The sequence below is a fragment of the Triticum aestivum genome, chromosome 5B (assembly GCF_018294505.1).
Source record: "Triticum aestivum cultivar Chinese Spring chromosome 5B, IWGSC CS RefSeq v2.1, whole genome shotgun sequence".
NCBI lineage: Eukaryota > Viridiplantae > Streptophyta > Magnoliopsida > Poales > Poaceae > Triticum > Triticum aestivum.
In genome coordinates, this window is record NC_057807.1 from 480,665,725 (window position 1) to 480,680,191 (window position 14,467).

The 14,467-nt window shown below is 44.0% G+C and overlaps 1 protein-coding gene across 2 annotated transcripts; it reads right to left on the reverse strand.

Moving 5' to 3' along the window:
* Positions 1 to 518: 518 nt before the first annotated feature.
* Positions 519 to 10,455, reverse strand: LOC123112629 (ADP-ribosylation factor GTPase-activating protein AGD3). Of its 2 annotated transcripts, XM_044533675.1 has the most exons (19): positions 10,011 to 10,454; positions 9,138 to 9,214; positions 8,915 to 9,015; positions 8,015 to 8,085; positions 7,864 to 7,926; positions 7,732 to 7,776; positions 7,144 to 7,209; positions 7,018 to 7,065; positions 6,833 to 6,928; positions 6,707 to 6,748; positions 4,432 to 4,647; positions 4,200 to 4,331; positions 3,871 to 4,092; positions 3,645 to 3,731; positions 3,228 to 3,566; positions 2,669 to 2,811; positions 2,481 to 2,577; positions 1,149 to 1,648; positions 519 to 1,058 (listed from the first exon to the last, which is right to left on the reverse strand). In XM_044533675.1, exons 1-19 carry the CDS (start codon positions 10,053 to 10,055, stop codon positions 944 to 946), a joined length of 2,505 nt encoding a protein of 834 aa, XP_044389610.1. In that variant the 5' UTR covers positions 10,056 to 10,454; the 3' UTR covers positions 519 to 943. The 2 variants fall into 2 exon arrangements, with proteins under 2 accessions (XP_044389610.1, XP_044389609.1); XM_044533674.1 differs by having other exon boundaries at positions 6,707 to 6,928; positions 10,011 to 10,455.
* Between the last annotated feature and the right edge of the window lie 4,012 nt (positions 10,456 to 14,467).

Here is a 14,467-nt window from a genome sequence, read left to right on the forward strand (position 1 = left end):
CATTGACATTTGCGCGCCCGTGGCAGGCTCCCTGTCGCTGATGCGCGACGCGACGGCTCCTGGGCCGGCCGCGTCGGCCGGAGCGCCAGTCTGAATCCTGTAGCCGTGGGCAGGGCGCCGGCCGCAGCGGAGCGGACAGCCAGCCACGGACGTGCATGTAGCTTGACAGCGTCCTCTCACGCCCCTGTCGCCGCACAGCGAAAGGCCCCTGCCTCGCCCTGCCTTCGTAGAAAGCGATGATTGGATGCGTCAGCGGCGTAGTCGTACACGCACACATATGTGAACCCCCTCTTGCCCGCACTGCTCGGCAACAGAGGCGCCGGTGCGAAGTTCGTCATGAGCAGCAGTGGGTCTGAGCTGCCAGCATTCAGGTTCTTCTAGAGCCTTTTGGCCTCGGGGAAATAAGATCAGACCGGCCTCTGCTGCTGGGTTTGGGACGGGCAGAGTATGTGCAGGGTCAGAAACTTGCTTGTTCTGTTTCAAACCACCCAGGGCCAAACCACACCACCAGTGTCCAATGCTCTGCTTAAACCACATTCATGCCACACATCGGTCTCACTATGTACACACATCGTCATCATCACCATCAGATCCGGGCCGGGCCGGGCACTCTGGGTCCGGCGCCATGTACAAACTTTTACAACGTCGTCTGTCATCATCTATCTGCTTGCAAACAAAAACCCGGCAAAACCACAATACATAGGGATAGGGGGGTATCTCACGCTAGTATAACGGGGTGGGGGCAGGGGGAGGGGGACCCCCCCTGTCTCTCTGGAACACTACCTATAATACTGTTCTTCATGACACGAGCTGGGATCAGAGATCAGATCGGCGAGGCGAGCTTGGAGCCGTGCCCGTTGAGCAGCAGGATAAGGCACATCAGATCGGAGCGCGGCAAACCGGAACTCTGCTCAACCCAAGGTCTAGCTACTGGATCATCTATCTACCTGGGGTCTTCTAACAAAACAAGAATCTCTTCGTCCTCGATGGTTCCGCTGTCGATGGCGTACTGCAATGCCGTTCTACCCTCACGGTCTGTCGCCTGCGAATCAGCACCCCTGCATGGAGATTCAAGAAAGTAAGCTATAGCATCCATGCATACTTGCCGTACAGAAATGTAAAAGGAAATATAAGCATTATTAGTATACCTGGAGAGGAGCAACTTGGCATGCACGCGCCTTCCTTTCAAAATGCTGTGATGAAGCGGTGTTCGGCCTCTAGAATCCGTGGAATTCACACTGGCCCCATACTGCAAGAGTAGCTCAACCATGCCTATATCCGCGACACGGCATGCCAGATGAAGCAGAGATAGGCCCTCAGCACAGCCATCTAATTCGTCTGTTCGCGCACTCGTGCTCGCAGGAGAAAGAGAACCCCTGGGAGAAATTTTCTCAGATGCACCACGGTCAAAGCATCTAGAACTACCATTTGACGGCGAAGACGGTTGCTCTTGTAAGAGAAGCGCTTTCCCAAGAGTCAAAGCCGAATTGAATGATGTCTGCCCATAAGTTAGATTTACATCGGCGTTCGATCGCACTATCAGACTGTACACCTCCATCTTGTTGTTTGAACTTACATGATCCCACATCTGTTGTGCTAGCTGAGTCTCATCCATACTATGCTTCCGTACAAAATCTTTCTCAGCATACTGGAATATTTAAGAAACAATAATCATTAGCAACTGAACATCACTAGGCATATTATAAATGAAATTATCTCTTATGCCTTTCACATCAACAACTTTAATCTCATTCTCTTTTTGGTCTTTAATCTCATTCTCACCAAGTTCACCTACCATGTTCTCTAGATCTCTACCTTCTCACTCCCAGTTTCCCTAAAACCACGTATCATAGAAATGCAATATTCTCAAACACACTTTACGATGTATCTAATGTTCTTGATTTGCATGTGGAGGTTGTATCCCATGCAAGATACTGTTTCCTTCCATTTATTTTCTCACTCTCAATCTCAATCTCACCCAAAAAAAAAGACAAATGGCAGCCTTTTAGATACAGATTAGGTCGTCTGTTGCAGATATCCATAGTCCCTCTTTTTGTTTAAAAAAAACATAGTTCAAAAAAGCGCTAGGCGTTAATTGTACGTTTTGCCACCGCCTTGCGCTTTACTGACCAAAGCGCATGGTTATGCGTAGTTATGCACAGATTAAGCGTAGTTATGCCCAATGCGTTTTGCCAACGCCTAGAGCCTAAGCGCGCTTAAGCGCTCGCTTATGCGCGTCTTTTCTAACTATGAGAAAAACTATTATGCACTCTGTAAACCCAATGTGGTCTATTCAGTGGATGTTGCCTATACAACTTTTTTTTTGCAGGAATGTTGCCTATACCACTAACTCACACGTGATTCAAATTGCATTCTGCTTATTAGTGATCACCAATTGTTTGCTCAAAAGTACTCCGATGTAACTTATACTGATAGTGCGATCATAAATATACTGAAACAATAGGCAAATCATAAAGTACCTTGGCATGAATAAATTTCTCTTTCAGAGAGATAGGATCCGATTGTTTAGGCTTTCTGACAGCCAAGTTATCTGGTGTGTTTTCAATTCCATCAGCTCTACAAAACAGTAAAACTTGCAAGTTAACATGATATTACAACAATAGGGACTTCACAGATTTTTGTATAGTTGCAAACAGCATCGATTTACCTCGAAGTATCACCATGATCAAAACTGCTTGACGAAGTTAACATTTCTTCCCAGATAGTGTTGGCAAATGTGTTGCCTAAAGACTGGAAGAGATTGATTACAGATGGCTCCCACACCCTGACATCAAGTGTCAGAGACCTTACCTGCCAATACAAGGCACTCTTTAGGTAATGTTCATCCTGATTTATCTTTCAACAATTAAAGCGTAGCCTGCTAATCACATTAATGATGAATTCATGCTAGGACTTACAAAATACTAAATCTAAAATGACATATTACAAAAAAAAATGGGTGGTGAATGTTGTCTGAAAGAACTAAACCATTTCAGATTTTGTGCATGAAGTAAATACATTGCATCCCAAAATTCCTTAGTTTTCCTGTCAAAGATGCAGTTATTGCAACTCAGATTCTGGTTTGCAATCAAAAAACAAATGGGACACACAACTATCATTCAATTGTTCCTACACCTTAATATGCTGAGCACAAAATAAACAATATATATACATTTTAAATGTGTAAGGATTTTGAGTTGAAACTGTCAAGAATATTGCCTGTTCACCTTAGATATATGCACACCAAGATTCCGGTGTACACCAGAACATTCTATGCATACAAGGACTCCGAGGTTTAGGGATGCCCAATCAGGCTCTGCAGCACCACAATCAGCACAAACATCATTGCCAACCACCTTCCTAAGCAATTCAATTGGCTTGTCAGGTCTCATGCTGGTTCGATGATGTTGTGTGACTCTGGAGTGCTCAAAGTACCCACTTCCTGAGTTCTTTTCCATCATAAAATCTTCACTCATGGAATGGTCAAGTTCTGTTGAGCTACTGAAAGAACTACTTTCGCTGTTTGTTCGATGATGGCCACTGCCCTTAGGGCTCAACAGTAGACGCTGGAACAAATTGTATTAGTGTTAAGAAAATCAAATCTGGATATGTAAATAATTGCACAAAAATGATTCAGCACTGACCCGTTCAGGGGATTGGGAGCTTAACAAAGAAGCAATGACACCAGTGATCTTTTCAATCCAATCCATCTGATCCATCGCACTCTCTGCCTGCCCAAGAATAGGTGCATGCCACTATTAAATAGACAACAAGCAACTTGGCATCTATTAAAAACTCGATAGTGTCATTCCTTTCTTTGCTGGCCTAAATGACAAATACAGACAACAGGTTTCTGGTTAGGCTGAATACCTGCAGTGTGTAGTTTTTTGTGGGCGAAATTATTCTGAAACAGAACCTTAGATCTGATTGATCTGCGTCAACTTTAATAGTTGATGTTAGCAGGTTTACTGTATGTCGTGCTACAGATTTCTCATCATGCACACCGCCATGGTAATGAGATGAGAACCATCTGCTAAGCAGCCCAGAGCCATGCTCATTGGGAGTGCTACTTCGTTGGTTAGAATAACCACTCTGTAAAATCAAAAACAGGAAAAATTAACGGAATGGTGTGAACTGAAACAAACCCAAAGCATTTCTATAATATCATACCAAATTGAGTACGTGTTACGGGAACTTACGGATGGTCTACTATTTTGCTTGCGGTAGTAATACAACATTCCTCGATTATCAAGGACAAAGAACCTCCTTTTCCAGTCGCCTCTCAAATTCGAAGAACGCTTTGAGAGATAGCCTTGCCGAATAGTCTGAACCTGAAAATAAGTACACAATTTTGAACATCACATGCATTTACTGAATGAACACCTTCCTACAAGCATGAATCCAAATTTCAAGTCAACCAGAATGTGCTACCTTTCCCTTTGAAGCTGACTGCATGACGGCTTCAATCATCTTATGTGAACTTCGACCAATTGCTTGTATTCCATCACCATTAGGGGAATCAGTCATCCCGTTTGGTGACCACCGACTTTCCCGGTCAATCTGCCTTTTGAACTCTTGCATCCTCTCTACAAGAGCAGCTTGCTCGTAGTTGGACCTTTCTCTTGATTGCTGTGCATAAGCAAGCACCTGCAAAAGGAGAATCCATGGTGTGTTAAAACAAACATTTGCTACCAGGAAAAAGCAAGCAGGCACAGGCAGCTATGCGAAGAATTGGTGGATTCAGTAACCAAACGTTGCACTGTACTTCATTGAATCATTAAAAAATGGTCTCAGCAGGTGGTTTCCACTGTGCAATTTGCACAATTAAATGACAAATTAATTTAGAAATGAAGCAACTGGTACCGAACTATTTGACACCTAATCTTGGAGGTGATTTTCACTGCAATTGCCATGACCAAATGACAACATTTTTGCAATAAATATTTGAAATCGGACCATCTAACGCGTAATTGCAGGGGTTGAAGGTCATAAGAGGTCAATGTCTTGAAGGCGTTTTGTGCGACGAATCCAGGAGTCTTAGGTCAGGGAGGCTTTAAAAAGGATGAAATGAGGCAAGGCAATGGGCCCTGATTGTATCCCCATCAAGGTGCGGAGAGGCCTCGGAGACAGCGAAAGTATGGCTAACTAAGCTTTTCAACCTCATTTTTTTGGGCAAACAAGATGCCCAAAGAATGGATGCGGAGTAAATTAGTACCAATCTTCAAGAACAAGGGAGGCGTTCAAAGTTGTACTAATTACCGTGGAATTAAGTTGATGAGCCATACAATGAAGCTATGGGAGAGACATTGAGCACGGGTTAAGAAGAATGACAAGCCTGACCAAAAATCAGTTTGGTTTGATGCCTGGGAGATCGACCATGGAAGCAATTTTCTTGGTACGACAGCTTATGGAAAGATACAGGGAGCAAAAGGGCATGCATATGGTGTTCATTGACTTGAAGAAGGCCTAAGATAAGATAACGCGGAATGTCATGTGTTGGGCCTTGGAGAAACACAAAGTACATTACCCTCAACAAGGACATGTACGATAATGTTGTGACAAGTGTTTGAACAAATGATGGTGACACTGATGACTTTCCAATAAAATAGGACTACACCAAGGGTCGGCTTTGAGCCCTTATCTTTTTGCTTTGGTGATGGATGAGGTCACAAGGGATATACAAGGAGATATCCCATGGTGTATGCTCTTTGCGGATGATGATGTGGTGCTAGTTGACTATAGTCGGACAAGGGTTAATAGAAAGTTAGAGCTGTGGAGACAAACTTTTTGGAATCAAAAGGTTTTATGCGTATATAGAACTAAAATTGAGTACATGAGGTGCGGTTTCAGTACTATTAGGCACGAGGAGGAGGTTAGCCTTGGTGGGCAAGTGGTGCCTCAGAAGGACACCTTCTGATATTTAATGTTGCAGAAGGTTAGTGATATCGATGAAGATGTGAGACATCAAATCAAAATTGGATAGATGAAGTGGCGCCAAGCTTCTGGCATCCTTTGTGCCAAGAGAATGCCACAAAAGCTAAAAGGCAGATTCTATAGGACGGCGATTCAACCTACGATGGAGTATGGTGTTGAATGTTGGCACCTAAAAGTAGACATGTCCAACAATTAGGTATAGCAGAGATGTGCATGTTGAGATGGATATGTGGCCACACAAGAAAGGATCGGGTCCGGCATGAGGATATACGTGATAAAAGAATTGGGGTAGCAATGATTGAAGAGAAGCTTGTCCAACATCGTTTGAGATGGTTTGGGCATATACGGCGCAGGCAAGCGCCATTGCATAGCGGACAGTTAAGGCATGCGGGCAATGTCAAGAGAGGTCAGGAGGAGTCTGTTAAGAGAGATCTGAAGGACTGGAATATCACCAAAGAAGTAGCCATGGACAGGGGTGCGTGGAAGCTAGCTGTCCACATGCCAGAACCCTGAGTTGGTTTCGAGGTCTTATGGGTTTGTAGCTTACCCCAACTTGTTTGGGAGTAAAAGGCTTTGTTGTTGTTGTTGTTGAATGTGCAGATAACATGCAAGATTATAAGTTTATAACAAATGGCGCATCGGTGGAAGAGATTTTTTACATATCCACTAACTAGTACATATGTATTACTTCAACTACATAAACTAGCACCGAACATTCACATGTAGCACTACAAAAAAAATGAAAAATAGAAAGTCACGGTTAAATAGTTACTTGATTGATATACGGTTCCATCTGATGGAGTAATTCATATCCCTGAAAAAAAACAGCAGATGAAGTTTGAATATCATTTGTGCATAACCAAGAAATGTCAGAATGCAAATAATGACAAGCCAATACTTGTTTGAAATAACGAAGATGTGCATCCATTGTTCCACTAACAGCCTCCAAAAATTCAAATCTCTTCTTAGCCTCAATGTTTGAAAGCGCAGTGACCTGTAGATAAGACAAACAAAAGGCATGTCAAATATATAATTACAGAAAACAGAACAGTGAATAGAGATACAGGGAAGCATTACACCTACCAGGTTGAAACGAGCTTGCTCAAATGAAGATCTGGCGCTGTGAAGCTCCTGGTAACGTCACAAACAAGTTAGTGATCATGGCTTCTAACAGAAGTTCGATAATGTCAAATAAGGAAAGGAACTTACATCCTCAACTGCAGTTGCTATGTCTGTCCTTGTTCCTTTCTTCAAGGATAAATACCTCTCACGAGCCTGGGTGAGAAGACAAATCAGTCAGCGAGACCCTTTTTAAAAATAAACTCGACTTTTGTCAAAAATGCATCAGCAACCGCAAATGATTGCATGCCGATCAACAGAAGAAATGGAATAAAGCTGTCATATTGGTGTCACGGTGCAGTAAAATTATTCCCATGCAGCAAATGGCAGATTCTGCTTATCCTAGATTAATTTTTACCATGGGTCACTATTTTAGCAACTAGGAGTCAGTAGACAGAAAAATAACACAGAAATAGCATCTGCACATTATGGCAAACAGAATCCTTCTGATTATAGTGAAAGTTGGCTATCATATTGGCAGGTTGACGGGAGCAGAGTAAACAAACACCAAAACAAAAATGGGAGAATATATAGCTCTATCATTTTGTTCACAGTAAGCCAATATATTGAACTTTGTTATTGCTGCCACAAGATTGAACCCATATGATACGAGCTTCAGAATCACCTTGAAGACATATTTAATATTGTAACTTTGAAATGAGCTCAAAACAGCATTACCTGGTCGTACAGAAGGCTAGCCTTGTCAAAACGCTTTCGGGCATCCTGATCAGAAGTTATCAAATTTAATGGCAGGTCCAAACCCAATGTGAAATTTACAAATAAGATGTTAGAAGAAAATTGCACAAATACCTTCACATCATGCAAATCCATGTCCACAAACTGCAGCAGCTTGTCATTTAGCATATGTTCAACCTATCAGAACAGTATGCAAGAAGTTAGACCACCTAAACCTGAAGTGTAAAAGGATGCGCGTGCAATATATGTACATACAAATGTCTACCTGGGATCGCAAAACTTCCTTGTATGTTCCAATTTCTCTCAAGGCAATTGTAAATTTGGTCATCACAGGTCCTGGACCAGAGGTACATGTCATAATTTATACATAACTGGCCAATTAGGAAACCAACAAGAAAAAACACTACAGCGCCGATGAAACCTAATGAAAGTTATGATGTCTTGTCATTTTCATTGACAAAAGCGCCCTTCAGTTCTCAGTTAGCTGTTACTGGGGTTTTTACACAGTGGCCGTGAGAAGGTTATCATTCAGGAATTTCAGGCGTCACATGGCAGCATTTAACCCTAAAGTTAACAGACTTGCATGCATGCGTGCATCCTTAGTTTCCTTGAACTCCTTGCTTAAAAATGCATTCTTGACCGCTGTCATACTAGTGCTAGTGGTTTACTAGAGATAGTAGTAGTATTGTATTTCTCCTCCTACTACTCTGGCACTATGTGCGCATACAACAACCAACAAGCAGATAAACGACAACAACCCGACAAGGTAAATGACTTAAAAAAAAATGGACGCCATGCAAACTGATGTTGCAGCAAGGAAAAAGTAAAATGAACAGTCTAGCTGAAAATCAAGATCTAGTACTTGAACCCTGCAATTTATTGATAAGTTCATATATATAATTGACTACCTACAAACCAGCCTAGAAAATATTTTGGTGGTATAAATCCATCTCAATTGAATTTGTTTGGGTACAATGGCAAACAAGCAATTTTAATGAACTCGTCTTGGTATCAGAATCCTATCTAAAACAACACCTAAACGAGAGCCGGAGGAAGTATCCAGTTTTAACAAGCATGAAAGCAAAATAATGCTCAAATCAGTAAAGTGAGTGAATGTGACTATAACAGTACATAAATATACTTGAATGAGAACTATATTGCTAACCTCCAAAGGCAACACTGATTGGATCATTGTGACCGCCTCCAAATGCTTCTAGTGAACTTGCGAACGCAATATCTCCATCATATGCTTCGCCTAGCCCTTCACTGAAATAAAAGGGCAAATGTAAACATTTTCAATCCTAGATAGCGCATAGCAGCACGCAAGCATAAAATAGGGTGGATAAAGGGGCGTATGCCACTCAAATGAGATGTGAATGGCCACTTACGTGTATTTACGGCAACCTTTGTGATACTTCAAGCATCTCTCTCTCAGCATGTCAGCACCTTCTTCAAGTGATTGCATCTATTTATTGAAGGAAAAACAATTTAAACAATGTTCATCAATCAAACAAAATCTGTTGAGTCTTTCGGTATAAACCCAGAAACAACCATTAAAAAGCCTAGGTGTAAAGCAATTTGTAATCAGCGGAGCACACAGAAAATGTTTTTTTGTAATAAAAGCACATGTATCACATCAAAAGCTCATCCTTTTGCTGAGTTGTGTATAATTATTAATTTATTACTCATACAATTGCATAGATAAAACCTGTCGAACTCTGAATCAACCAATCCTACTGACACAATATCAAACAGTCTAGCAGGTGTGCATCAGAACAAACTTTGAGCAATCAACGCACACGCATTGCAAAAGAAAACCAACATCTAACAGGATGGAGGATACCATACGAACTCAGGTGGAACCTTCACTCACATGTTAAGATCATAACATATTTAAAAGTATAGCAGTGAGGCCAATCAATCAACAAAAAAACAGACAAGAAACCTGCACATCACTACCACAGACAGAGCCAGACAGGCAGACAGGGCTGCTTCAATCTCGAACGGTTCGAGGCGAAGCTACGGCGAGAGGGGCCAGACTTGCTCCACCCATTCCCATCGCTGCAGCCCCAGAAACAAGGACAGATCCAATCCATCGCCGGGAGCCCAACCCAGGAGCCACCAGCGGCGAGCACTACACCCGAAACTGCAAGCTTTTGTCGCTCCCCACTAACTAGCCACCCCCCGGCCCTTCCCAGCGGCGAAGCGGGGCTCTCCAATGGCCCGCGAGTCGAGATCCGAGGAGTAGTAAGCTGGCTCACCTGCTTCCTGAACATGGGCGAGTCATCGAGCCGGGTGAAATACATGTCTGCCACCTGTAAGCCGCCTCCGCACCGCCGCCGTCGCCACTCCAACACCGCAACCCGCACGGCGTCCTACCTCCTCATCAACCCGCAGCCTACGCCCCCGCGAAACCTCGCTCGTCGACAGCCCACTCCGCCGCCGCCGCCGCCGCCGCCACCCCGGGCTCACAGAGACACAGACTGACCTCCTCCGCCTCCTCCTCCTGCTCCGGACGCCGCGTGCCGCCGGGGAGCGGGACAAACTTCCCGATACCGCCGCTGAGGCTGGGCGAGAAACCCTAGGCGGCGGCCGGAATCGGCGAAATGGCGGTGGGGGCGGAGGAATGGAATGGCGAGGGGAGAGGGGACAGGCGCAGACAGGCGGAGAGGGGTGTAAAGAGAAAAGAGGGGCCGGCGAGAAAAATAACGGTGCTGTGCGCTGCGCTCTCCTTTTGGTTCGATTTTACTAATTTCTCGGGTTAATTAAGGGGAGTGGGGGATTAGGAGCTGATCGTGCGTGGTGGGCCTCGCGTACGGGCGGGCGCGGGGCCCGGTGGCGGTGAGAGGGGCGCCAGTGGACGCGGTGCACGGGGGCGCGGGGTGGCGGTTTGGGCTGGGAGGAGGCGGTCACCCGCCGGTGAGCGTAATGATGGGCCGGTTACATGTCTTTGACCGGGGAATTATTCGCGTTTTTTAAATGATGAAATTGCCGCTAGTTCCATGATCGTGTATGACTGACTGTACTGAAATTCGTAGCATCCTCACATGCTAAGCCAAGGTCGATACACCACTCAATAATCTTCAAAACAATTCTTAAGTTTGGAGCTCCCGGAATCGATTTAGGTCTTCGATTTTGGATCATGCCATGATTTTGACTGGGGTCCTCGCCCTGGTGGGTCCCTTTGATGGGGTTTTGAGGCCTTTTCCGGTTGTGTGTGTCGCCTCTCTGGAGCTGATCGGCTCGGGAGAGGGGGGAAAGGGTTGGCGGCCGGCAACGGGGGCGGAGCAGGGGTATGCTTTGTTTTTTGTCGCAGGCACGACACAAAATGGTGCATCAGTGTGAGGGCTTCCTATGGGCCCGGTGCACCGGACGAGTTGAGATTGCCAACTCTCTTGTCGACCCCTGAAACTTGTGTATGAGTTAAGAAAGAATTATTCCCGAGTAGAGAGGGCAGGAAATGAGGACGGGGCAATCAATGGATTCCTATGAAATAGAAGATCTACGTGACCATTTCTTCCTGCTCATCACACTTCTCTCTGGTTTTATTTATTCTAAACAGGAAAGCATCAACAAAACTTCCCTTTCCATATAGATCGTCGTGGCATGAATTAAATTAGGCCAAATATGGCCCATAGTAATCCAACTTCTATGGTATACACTGATTTGCTCGCTATCTGAGGCGTTAATTTACCTACTAAAATATCATTAGTTTCTACCCAGGATGCCAACCTAACAACTACATTTTCTGTCTAAATTGTTGAGGCATGGTCGAATGTACCTTTAATACTTCACGTGCATTCTTCTCTTATAGATTTAGCTAGGATCAAAACATTTCAGTCTCTTCATATATTCTTATCGTTGAACTCTTTTTTTTTTTGCTCAACAAACGCAAGGGATTTGGTTACTAGTTTTCTTTGAAGGTTTTCTCCATTGATCTTTTCCCTTGTTTAATGACTGGAATGAAAGTAGGATTGTTTATCCAATCCAAACTATTTAGTCAGAGAAAGAAAGATCGATGGTGGGCCCTATTATCTATGCTCTATTATGTTAAGGATTTTTGTATCCACATCCCTTAGAAGTATATTTGAATGAAATGAGCAAACCTTACTAGGAAGGTGAACTCGCTAACAAACTACTGCCTGCGCTAGGAGAAGCACGAAAGAAAAAATGTTTTATTATTTTCATACAAGAAGAATCGGCACAAGTAAAAGCCTTTTTCTTGTGTCAAATATACGATTAAGAAGACCCACAATCCCTTCGAAAAGGAAGAATTTTTGTTGTTCTCAACTTTGCCGCCCGGTGCCTAATTGAATGGTATCTTTCTTGGCGCGTACCACATCATCTATGCCCCTCCTTTTTCTGGGAGGATATCAAATGAGTAAAGGTTTTTGCCGACTCCCCTAAGTAACCACTCACTACTCAACTTGAAACCATGGACCTACCTGCTGCTTTTGACTTTCTTCTTTGTCCCAATTCATATCGAGCATGTCTTTCCCCATATTATAGATAGAGAGAATATAGGATAGGGGCACTCAAAGCAAATTGGATTCTACGTGGCCTTTCTTTCTCCAAAATCAGTAAAGCCCCAACCCAAGAAATGTAGCAAAGCAAGTCGTCTTTGGTTTGGAGCTAAATTCCCAGGGTCCGCACGTCGGCAAATGATTTGGAATTGGAATTGGCTACGGAGGAAACCAAAGCCCTGGCTCAAAGCACCGAGTCCTCATTCTTTCTATCTTCATCGTTAGTGAGCCTCCACTTGCTCCTAGAAATAAGGTAAGGTCAGTAAGCACTTTCCTGCCAAGTTTTATCAGCAAACACTTGTGTGCCAGTGCCAGGAAAGAAAAGACTAGGGGAGGATTTGGCACTTCGTCCGACGGTGGGTTGGTTGTGTGCCGCTCCTTCATCTCGCCAGTGGTAAGGATTGGCATGTTTTTTTTTGCTTTCCAATTCCATTGAGGTTAGTGATGGGCAGAAAGTGGGTTGTGGGATTCAATGTTGACTTGGTGTTTGGTCAGAAGTTCCAGAGGGCACGTTTAGTTTTGATTTGGTGGGCCTATTCAGTTCAAAGATGGGAGGCATCACTTGTGCTCGTGTTTGTGATTTCTTTCACTTGAAAAATCGAACCACCATACCTAGGCCTCATCATGGATGGACTACCCTTCTAACCCGCCAGCCTCCATGCATCAAGAGAATAAACCTCCTTCCAACCCTCGTGTTGCTGCGATGTAGGTGGCGTTGGTGTGACGTAGTTGCAACACGGCGGGTGGTAGAGGGGGGCCAAGCAGTCGGGAAGCGTAGCAATGTTGGTGTGTCAGTGGGTTGTTGCGGCTGTGAGCGGGGATCGGGGCAATAGGGCTGGAACACAGTAAACTAGGTTTAGGTGGAGGATTTTGGGCCGATTGTGGCTGTTTGGGCCTTCGAGAAAGTTTTTTAATGGGCTTCTTGTTTAATTCAGATAATTCAGGTTATTCGGATATAGTTGGTGCAAACACGAATATCTTGAATAAAATTCAATTTTTCAAAACTGCTACCCGATATAGTGTTCAAGTTTTCAGATTCGAGATTCGGGTATCAGATTTTATGCCCTGCGGGCGTGACTCCAAATCCATAGCCAAATCTTGAGATAGTTTGAGTGTTGAGAAGATTATCTTTTGAAGCTCAAGAGCAAGGGATTCATTGTCGAGCAGCCTCTATCTTGTCACTTGTGGAGGGTGTACGCATCCTAGATCGACTAGGCGTGCTTGGAAGTCTTCAAGTTTGTGAAGAAGCCAATAAGTTTGAACGGGCCGAGAGATCACCTACTTCATGAAGATTTCCATGTTGGAAATATGCCCTAGAGGCAATAATAAAATGATTATTATTATATTTCCTTGTTCATGATAATTGTCTACTATTCATGCTGTAATTGTATTGACCGGAAACCGTGATACATGTGTGAATACATAGACCACAACATGTCCCTAGTGAGCCTCTAGTTGACTAGCTCGTTGATCAACATATGGTCATGGTTTCCTGACTATGGACATTGGATGTCATTGATAACGGGATCACATCATTAGGAGAATGATGTGATGGACAAGACCCAATCCTAAGCATAGCACAAGATTGTGTAGTTTGTTTGCTAAAGCTTTTCTAATGTCAAGTATCATTTCCTTAGACCATGAGATCGTGCAACTCCTGGATACCGTAGGAGTGCTTTGGGTGTACCAAATGTCACAACGTAATTGGGTGACTATAAATGTGCTCTACATGTATCTTTGAAAGTATCTGTTGGGTTGGCACGAATCGAGACTAGGAATTGTCACTCCGTAAGACGGAGAGGTATCTCTGGGCCCACTCGGTGATGCATCATCATAATGAGCTGAATGTGACTAAGTGGTTAGTCACGGTATCATGCATTACAGAATGAGTAAAGTGACTTGCCGGTAACGAGATTGAACGAGGTATTGGGATACCGACGATCGAGTCTCGGGCAAGTAACGTATCGATTGACAAAGGGAATTGTATACGGGATTACTTGAATCCTCGACATTGTGGTTCATCCGATGAGATCATCGTGGAACATGTGGGAGCCAACATGGGTATCCAGATCCCGCTGTTGGTTATTGGTCGGAGAGCTGTCACGGTCATGTCTGTGTGATTCTCGAACCTGTAGGGTCTACACACTTAAGGTTCGATGACGCTAGGGTTATAAGGAAGATTTGTATGTGATTAC